Source organism: Arachis ipaensis, chromosome B03, assembly GCF_000816755.2.
Source record: "Arachis ipaensis cultivar K30076 chromosome B03, Araip1.1, whole genome shotgun sequence".
NCBI lineage: Eukaryota > Viridiplantae > Streptophyta > Magnoliopsida > Fabales > Fabaceae > Arachis > Arachis ipaensis.
Window position 1 is genome coordinate 51,061,183 of NC_029787.2, and position 10,154 is coordinate 51,071,336.

Here is a 10,154-nt window from a genome sequence, read left to right on the forward strand (position 1 = left end):
ACACAAAATGAGCTGAGAGATTTTTACCATAAATCATTAAACTGTTTTTTGAATAATATTGATGAGCTGTAGGTATAAGGGTCGGGTTCGTCCTGCTTATGCTGAGTTGTAGGCGTAAGGCATGCGGTTCGTCCCTCTTACGCTGAAGTGTAAGGGCTGTGGTAGAAGTCCCCCTCACATACTTTTCGTAATAAGAGTGGACGAGCACTATATCTCAGGAAAAGTGAGTCGAGCACTATATCCCAAGGGGTTTCCAATTATAAACGTGACCGAAAGCGACAATCCCGTGGGAATGTGTCAGGTTGGCAGTTGAACCGATAATGTGATATCACAGCCAATAGGACAGGCATTCATCATATGCATTTTCTATCTGTTTGATTGCTTTGTCTACTTGCACCCTATGCCTAATTGTATAACATGCTTAACTGCTTCTTGATTTACCCACCATATATGGACATTACTTGTGTATTACGTGTATACAATTTACTTGTGTTTTCTATTGGGATTTGGGAGGTTCAGTAGGCAGTGGCGATGGGATCGCGTGGAGGTTAGGCTGGTGAAGGCTATAGAACAGCGGTATTGGTTTAGTTAGAAATTTCCTAAGTTAGATTGCCCCTGTTTTATTATGGTTTCAAGTTATGGTTTTAAAGTTAGCATTACTTTAAGTTTGAATCTTAAGTTTGATGTGAAGTTATAGGATTGCCTTTGGCATCCCGAAACCTTACATCTTACATTACTGGGCATTGTTACCATACTGAGAACCTCTGGTTCTCGTACCATATATTGTTGTTATTTTTCAGATGTAGGTCATAACCCACCTCGGTGAGTTGCGAGACGGTAACGGAGCGGAGGATCTTTTATCACTTTTTTATTTTGGATTATGTTGTTATAGACTCTCTCTCACATTTTGTATCTTTGTTGCCTTAAAGGCTTGACTTTGAGAGATAAGTTGTATAAGTTATTTTAACTCAAAAACTCTGTATCGTCTATATGTAACTAGTCAGCCAAAACTCGATGCGAGGTAAAGCTTAGGCTAATTAGGGTGTTACATTTAGTGGTATCAAAGCGGTTCATCCTCGTGAGCCTGAGGGATAGACCGATTGTGCTTCATTGCACACACTGTGTCTTTTTTTTTATGCTATTTAGGTTATCTGCTTGATATTACATAGCATGCTTTTTTTGTGAGGGCCTTTTTGGGATAATTGAAGCACTAGGCTTGAGATATTGAGACTACTCATCTTAACATCGATTGTTTGATGTAGATAGGAACCCTAATGGCTACTCATTGACGAGGTCGTACGAGTTCACGAAGAGGCAATGAGGGTAATCAACCCGTTAATGAACATTCCAAGTTTATGGCGGCGATGGCCAATCTAGCAAATACTATGGAAACGAATGCTGCTGCGACTATGCAAGCTGTGGAAAGGATGGGTCAACCGACTGGGAACGGAAATGAAAATGGGAATAGGAATGGAAAAGGAGACGGTAACAACTTGGGAGGTGATCCGATGACCTTGGCTTCATTTCTAAAGGATCGTCACTGACATTTAAACGGTGAACCAACCCTACTAAAGCAGATAATTGGTTCCAAGCCATGGAGCATGCTCTGCAGGCTCAACATGTTCTGAACAATCAATTTATGAAGTTTGCGATGTACCAACTTTTAGGAGAGGCTCAACACTGGTGGAAAGGAGAATGCCAATTACTACAACTTTAGAATGTCGACATTCCTTGGAATGTGTTTCAGATGACTTTTTATAATATATGCTTTCCTGAATTAGTAAGAGAGGCTAGGGAGTTGGAGTTTATACAGCTAAAGTAAGGCTCATTATCTGTGGCCGATTACACTAGTAGGTTTGAGGAACTCTGTAGGTTCTCTAGGGTATGTCAAGGTGTCCCTGAGTCCTGTGAGAGTTAGAAGTGTATAAAATACCAAAGAGATTTGATGGAAAACATCATGACTGTTGTGACTCCTTTGGAGATTTGGGTGTTTTCTGAGCTTGTGAACAAGGTAAGAGTGGTAGAGGATTGTGCAAAGAAGGTGGCACTAGCAAGAGACACTCGAGGAAGAAACAACAACTGTGGGTGTGGAAAGTACTTTTAGCCTAAGGGTCAGAGCTTCAACAGGGGTGGACATGCACCTCAACACCTTTAAGATCGAGGAAAATTTAGGAGGAACAACTATTATCAGTACCACCAGGCATGAGAAGGAGATGTTATTTCGTTTGCGGATTGCCTGGTCATCTGGCATGGGATTGCACTAGAGGAGAAACCCGAATGTGGGTCGGAACCAACACCAAGGTCGGGTGTTTGCTGTGAATGCCAGTAATATTACTAAGGTGGATCCATTAATGAGAGGTAAATATTTATTTGGTGACAAGACATTGGTTACAGTGTATGATACTGGAGCTTCGCATTCATTCATTTGATTTGATAAGGTTGAGAAACTAGGATTGAAAATGTTAGAATTAGCTTTCAATTTGCATGTGCATACCTCGTATCAGACAGTTGACTAGATCAGGTTGTAGGCAAATATATTTAAAGATTGAGGATAGAGAATTTGTTCATGATTTAATCTGTTTGCCAATGGTTGGGTTAGGGATTTAATCTTTCAAGAATCGGGTATTGTCGGATTGCTTTGAGCGAACAATTTGGTTTATGCTGGAAGGAGAAGGAGGAGCAGTGGTAGCTGAGGGTTATTACCTGAACTTTGTGCTGGTGAACTGTAGTGGGGAAGAGTGTCAGGGTTATATATTTTTGGTAGCGAATGCATTAGGTGATGAACAGAAGTTAGATCAAATTCTAGTAGATAGGGAGTTCTTAGAAGTATTTTTGTAAGATATTCCCGAATTTCCACCTCAAAGGAAAATTGAATTTGTGATTGACTTAGTGCCAGGAGCAGGACCAGTATCAATTGCACCTTATAGGATGGCTCCGATAGAGCTGGCAGAACTTAAGACTTAGTTGGAAGAGCTTCTAAACAACAGGTTCATTCGACCGAGTGTATTTGATAGAGGGGGGAATCGCCAGTTTGGAATTTTCACAAAATGATTCCGTTGAAGTATAGATCAAAACTAACAATCGACCCTCAATCAAAGTTTAATTTGTTTGTCACAATGCAAACCAATAATAACCGAGAGTATTTAAACCTCGGGTTGTCTCTCAAAGGAATTGCAGTGAGGTATGCGTATTATCGGTTATGAGATTCACAAGGGTGGTTTACGAATAAGAAGACAATAATCTAAATGACAATAAAATAAAGAAAACAACTAAAGGTAACAATTACTAAAGAGGCATTCATGGCAAGGATTGAGAATTAAAGTTTTCTATCCTAGTCATTCATCATAACACAATAATTACCAAGAGTTAAGCCTATTACGTTATCTCCACACCGAGATAAGATCAATTAGGCCTAGTTATCCCCAATCCATAACTAGTATCAATGGAAACAAGATTAACTAACAACTCTAGATCATCAATCCAAGTTGGGTATTGGTGCGCAAAATTAGAACTCGCACAACTGAACTGGCAAGTGCATCGGGTCACCCAAGTAATACCTCAGGTGAGCGAGGGTCGATCCCACGAGCATTGTTAGATTGAGCAAGCTGTGGTTATGTTGCATTTCTTGGTCAGGCGAATAGAAAGATAGCTGTTGTTGCAGACGCATAAAACAGAATAATAAATAAAGTAATACCAAACTGGAGTAGAAACAATGATGGGAAACCAGTTAAGGCCTTAGAGATGCTTATCTTTCTGGATTAATACTTCTTATGGACTGCTTTAACAATGAGTGATCCATTCAATGGCAAGGCTGTAAGTGATTAAAGCTGGGGATAGTGGTCATTAATCTCCTCTAATCCAGATCAAACGCTGATGCTAATGGTCATCCAATCTGAATGAGGGTGAAGCTCACGCAATTCAATCTCTAGTGATCCTACTCAAAATGCCACAAACAAGGTCAGATCTTCCGGATCGGAGAATGATGCTCTGTATTCTAGCCTTAATGCCACAGAGACCTCAATTACCTATGACTAATGAGATTTCATGTCACATATCCCAATTAGCCCATATACTCTCTTGAAACCTGTGATGTATTCTCAAGCTGTAGCTCAATACTATCCGGTTAAGGCTTCGCAAGAGCTCATGTAGAATAAGGGGTCATACTCTTGTTCCACCCCGGATTCATAAAGATGAAGAACAAAAATACACCATAGAATGGAATCAAACATGAATTAAAGTAGAAGAAGTAATTATACTAATCTATAGGAATGAGCAGAGCTCCTATCCTTAACCTAGGAGGTTTAGTTTCTCATACTTTATAGAGAAAACAAAAGTAATGTCTGTACTTCTCCCCTCCTGGGAGGCATAATCCTCAAGAGGAAGGAAGTCCCTTATTTATAGTAAATACTCGACCAAAAAGATATTACTAATAATTAAAAATTACAAAAAATAAGAAAAACTAAGCTAAAGGTGCGAAAATCAACTTCTGGCCCACTTGGTGAGTGTTTGAGGTGATCTTGGCGTCCAACTTGGTTGAGTGGGCATTGAACGCACACTAGGGAGTGTCCACGCTGCTTTCTTGCTCCCTTGGTGGCATTGAACGCCAGTTTGGGCGTTCAACTTGGGAGGTTGGTCCTGTTTGGGCATTGAACGCCAGAAAGGGGTTAAGTTGGGCGTTCAACGCCCGTTTTGGGCAATCCTTTCCAAAGAAACGTATAGATGATTATATATTACTGGAAAGCTCTGGAAGTTAGCTTTCCAAATCCGTTGAGAGCGCATCAATTGGATCTCTGTAGCTCTAGAAATGCTCGTTTGAATGCATGGAGGTCAGGATTTGACAACATCTGCTATCGTTTCTTTGCCTCTGAATCAGACTTTGCTAAAACTTGCCAAATTCACTCAAAAATCACCTAAAATCATAAGAAAAACACAAAAATTCCAAGTAGCATTCAAAGTGATTTTTGCACTAAAACCTACTAAAACTTACTAGAACTTAGTAAATTATAACTAAAAACACTAACAAAATAGTGCCAAAAAGGGTATAAAATATCCACTCATCAGGAATTAATGACTCAATATTACCTAATTTCTCTTTCCAGACCAAGAATCTTAAAAAATCTACTCTAAGACTAAGTCAAGCATTTTATCAAACACTTTGTGTGCATAAAAAGAAAAGCATATTAAATTGCAATAATAATAAAATCTAAGGCTACCAAATGCAAGATAACAATAATAACAACTAAATTAAACACCAACAAACATAAAAGCATCAAATTTCATTAAATAAAATTAAAAGTAACAAAGGTTCATGAAACTAAAAGTGACACAAATGAGAAATTAACAAGATGAACTAAGAGAATCAAAGCAATTAAACAAGGAAAAGCAATTGAAACTAGATCAAAGCAAGAATTAAAACCTAAATCTAAGGGAAATTAACCTAAATCTATCCTAATCCTAGAGAGAAGAGGGAGATTCTCTCTCTAAAAAATGACCTAAAGTATGGTTACTAAGCTACACTAATTGCTCCCCCCTGGTTCTTTCTTGAATTTGGCCTCAAATACTTCAGAAATGAGTTGGATTTGGGCTTGAAGAGGTCCAGAAATCGCCAGCAATGTTTTCTTTAAGTGAGTCACGTGCTTTGTGTCATGCATACACGTAAGGTCACGCATACGCGCCACATGGCAAAATTTCAGGTCATGCGTACACAGAAGGTTACACATACGTGCAATCGGCAGATTTCCAAAACTTCATTTCTTCATGAATTCTCCACTTTTACATTCTTTTTCTTCATTTCTTCAATCCAATCTTTGCCCTCTAAGCCTGAAATCACTTAACAAACACATCAAGGCATCGAATGGAATTAAAGTGAATTAAATTTAGGAAATTAAAAGTCTAAAAAGTATGTTTTCAATCTTAAGTGCAATTTAGGAGAAATTTACAAAACCATGCTATTTCATTGAATAAATGTGAGATAAGTTGATAAAATACACCAAATTCAACACAAGATAAACCCTATAATTGGGGTTTATCAGTTTCTCCGTGGGGAGCACCAGTTCTGTTAGTGAAAAGGAAAGATGGAGGAATGCGACTTTGCGTGGATTATCAACAGTTGAACAAAGTGACTGTGAAGAACAAGTACCCGTTGCCTAGAATCGATGACTTAATGGATCAGTTGCAAGGAGCTAGGGAGTTTTCAAAAATTTATTTAAGATCCGGTTACCATCAGATTAAGGTGAAGGAGGATGACATTTCAAAAACTGTGTTTAGGACACGCTATGGTCACTACATTTTTGGGGTGATGTCCTTTGGGTTGACGAATACACCCGCTGTGTTCATGGATTACATGAACAGAGTATTTCGTCCCTTTTGGACAAATTTGTTGTGGTATTCATAGATGACAATCTAGTTTACTCCAAGACGGCAGAAGAACATGAAGAGCATCTGATAATTGTGTTGCAAATCCTAAAATAGCATAAATTATATGCGAAATTATCTAAGTGCGAGTTCTGGAAGGAAGAAGTGAAGTTCTTAGGCCACGTAGTGAGTAAGGGTAGAATAGTAGTAGATCCTTCAAAAGTGGACGCGATGATGGAATGGGAGAAGCCGACTACGATAACAGAGGTTACGAGTTTCTTGGGATTGGCCAGATATTGTTGAATATTCATCAAGGGATTTTCTCAAATTGCATTACCGATGACTAAGTTAACCCAGAAGGAGGTGCCGTTTGTGTGGACATCAGAATGTGAGGAGAGCTTTCAAGCTTTTAAAGTGAAATTAACCTCAGTGACTAATTTGAGTTTGCTGGAACCGCACAAACCGTTTGAAGTGTACTGTGATGCTTCGTTGAAGGGTTTGGGCTGCATGTTGATGCAACACCAGAACGTGGTAGCTTACGCATCGCGTCAGCTGAGACCTCATGAGATGAATTACCCAACTCATGATTTAGAATTGGCGGTGATTGTGTTTGCATTGAAGATTTGGAGGCACTACTGGTAGGGAGTGAGGTTTAGAGTCTTTTTGTTATCACAAAAGTCTCAAGTACATCTTTGATCAGAAAGAGGTCAATATACGTCAAAAGAGGTGGATGGAGCTACTAAAAGATTATGATTTTGAACTGAGTTATCACCCCAGGAAGGCAAACATTGTAACGGATGCATTGAGTCATAAGCCATTGATGGTTGCTTGGATGATGATTAAGGAAGAAAAGTTAGTGAGCAAGTTTGAAGATTTGAGACTGAGTGTCAGAGAATTTGATGGGAGTGCATGCTTGAACCAACTGTAGATCTCTAGTGACTTCAGGGCTGAAATTTTAAAAGCTCAATAAGACGATCAAGAGTTACAGAAGGTATTGCCAATAATTGAGAAAGGAAAGAAATGGAGAGTTTCATGGGATGAAAACGGAATATGAAGGTACAAAGGGTAGGATTTGCGTACCGAATGATGGGAACTTGCAACAAGATATCTTGAAGGAGGCGCATAACAGCAGATTCTCTATTCATCCAGGAAGTACGAAGAAGTATTACGGTTTGAAGAAGATGTTTTGGTGGCCTAGGATGAAGGGTGATGTAGCTACATTTTTATTTAAGTGTCTGACGTGTCAGAAAGTGAAGATAGAGTACTAGAGACCGTCGGGAATGCTATAGCCACTTGAGATTTCTCAATGGAAGTGGGAAGGAATTACGATGGACTTCGTGTCTGTATTACCAAGGATGAGAGTGGGTTTTGATGCGGTTTGGGTAATCTCGATTGACCAAGTCCACTCACTTTCTACCAATATAGATGAACTACTCATTGGAGGAGTTGGCGAGGTTGTATATTAAACAGGTGGTGATGTTGCACATGGTGCTATCAAGTATAGTATTAAACCGTGATCCCCGTTTTACTTCAAAGTTTTGGGGAGATTTTCAAAGAGCTTTCGGTACGAGACTATATCTCAGCACGGCATATCATTCGCAAACGGATGGACAGTCGTAAAGGGCTATTTAGATATTAGAGGATACACTAAGGGCTTGTGTTTTGGATCAACTGGGAAGTTGGGATCGTAACATGCCATTGGTAGAGTTTGTGTACAACAACAACTTTCATGCGAGCATCGGGATGGCTCCGTATGAGGCTTTGTATGGACGGAAGTGCCGATCTCCACTATATTATTATGAAGTCGGTGAAGCAAGTATGATAGGACCAGATTGGTAGCCGAGACCACTGAGAAGATCAAACAGATTAGGGCCAGAATCTTAACGGCGAAAAGCTGACAGAAAAGTTATGCAGATTAGAGAAGAAAGCCATTGGAGTTTGAGGTAGGAGATCATGTGTTCTTAAAGGTTACTCCGACAACCGGTATCGGAAGAATGATTAAAACCAAAAAGTTGAATCTGAGATACATTGGGCCGTTTAAAGTTTTGAAGCGAGTCGGGCTAGTGGCATATCAAATAGCCTTGCCGCCATGTTTGTCTAACTTACATGACGTATTCCATGTGTCACAACTCTGTAAGTACACATCGGATGCGGCTCATGTGTTTGAGCCCGAGTTGGTTGAGTTGAAGGAGAACCTGACTTTTCAAGTAACACTGGTGCGGATTGACGACACTAGTGTGAAGGAGTTTCATGGAAAGGAAGTTCTATTGGTCATGGTAGCTTGGAAGAGAGCTGGAGTGGAAGAGCACACCTGGGAGTTAAAGTCGGACATGCGGAAGGATTATCCGGAGTTATTCTCAGGTAATCACTAAATTTTAAGGACAAAATTTCTAATTTGGCGGGGAGAATGTAAGAACCGAAATAATTAACCGATTAATTAACGTAAAATAATAACAAATTAATTGCCCAAAAAATAGGATGAAAATTTAGAAGTCTTAATTTTAAAATTTGGATGTGAGATTTGAATTCAGTAGAATTTTTCGAGTTGGAAAATGTAATTTTATGCGAAAATTTGCGTAAAAATGCGTACCAGTAAATTGGCCGGTAGTAGCGGCTTAAGTCTATCTGGTGCTATGTGAGAGTAATAAAAATGGTAGAAAAACTTAGGAAAATAATTAAAGTTGAAAACCGGGCACTAATTCTTAAGGTTTGGCCCAAATTTGGGCCAAACGGGTAAAAAAAAAAACACTAATGGGTTAGACCGGGCCGGGAACAAGTTGGGCCCAAGCCCAACATATGTAGCCCTAATTAATGAGCATTTCAGCTCATTCCATACAGCCAAGAGAGGGAGCACGGTGAGAGTGAGAGTGGAGAGTAAAGAAACAAAAATACTATTCACAATCACCTTCATTTGATCATATGTTGAGCTATAGTGCTCCGATTCGCGTGCCGTTTGTGGCTACGCAAAACTCTTGCTGAGCTTGTCACTTCTAGCTAGGTATTATAGTAAGATTTTCGAAAATCCCTGCCCAGTTCTTAGTCCTTAACAATTTCGAAAATTTGGCTATAGTTGTTGAGTGATTTTTATGATTTTGGGTGTTTAGGTACACTGTAGCACTTCATTTCTATTGGGTTTTGTCCCAATCAACGATGGGTAAGGTAAGCTTGTTCTTAAATTTTGTGAAATTTTGTATTTAGAAACCCTAGGTATTGATTTTTATGAACTAATTGTGTATAGCTTGATAATTGTGATATTGGGAGCAAGTGAAGTTGAGTTGGTGGCTTGGTTGAGCTTGGTTGTGATCAATTGGTGACTTTTGTGCATATTGGAAATCGACCAAGGTATGGTTTCAGTTTTCTCTATATAATATGTAATGTTTCATGAAACATAGGCTAGTGGACCATAGGATAGGTTTGGATTGTTGATCATGTATGATAATTATTGGTGATTGTGATGAAATTGATGAATTATGATGGTGAGTGTTAATGTTTGATGATAAATATTGATGATGATATTGGGTTTTGAATATTGTGGTTGGTGTTGATATTGAATGGTGATGAATGATGTTTACAAAGAGTTAAATTGTGTGAAAATTGTTAAGGTGGAGATGTTGATTTATGAATTGTAGATTTTTGTTGAATTATGGTGGAAAGATTGAGTGAAGCGGATGTTGAGTTGATTAAAGTGCAATGGAATGGTAAAGTATAGTATGTGGTAGTATTTTTGTGATGAAATTGAGTAGGTTTTGGTTTGGTTTGGTTTTGGAATTTGGAAACTAGGAAACTTTGATGATTTTGTG

The 10,154-nt window shown here is 39.0% G+C and overlaps 1 protein-coding gene across 1 annotated transcript; it reads left to right on the forward strand.

Moving 5' to 3' along the window:
* Positions 8,349–8,726, forward strand: LOC107633145. Its single transcript, XM_016336782.1, has one exon. The coding sequence runs from the start codon at positions 8,349–8,351 to the stop codon at positions 8,724–8,726; it is 378 nt and encodes a 125-aa protein (XP_016192268.1).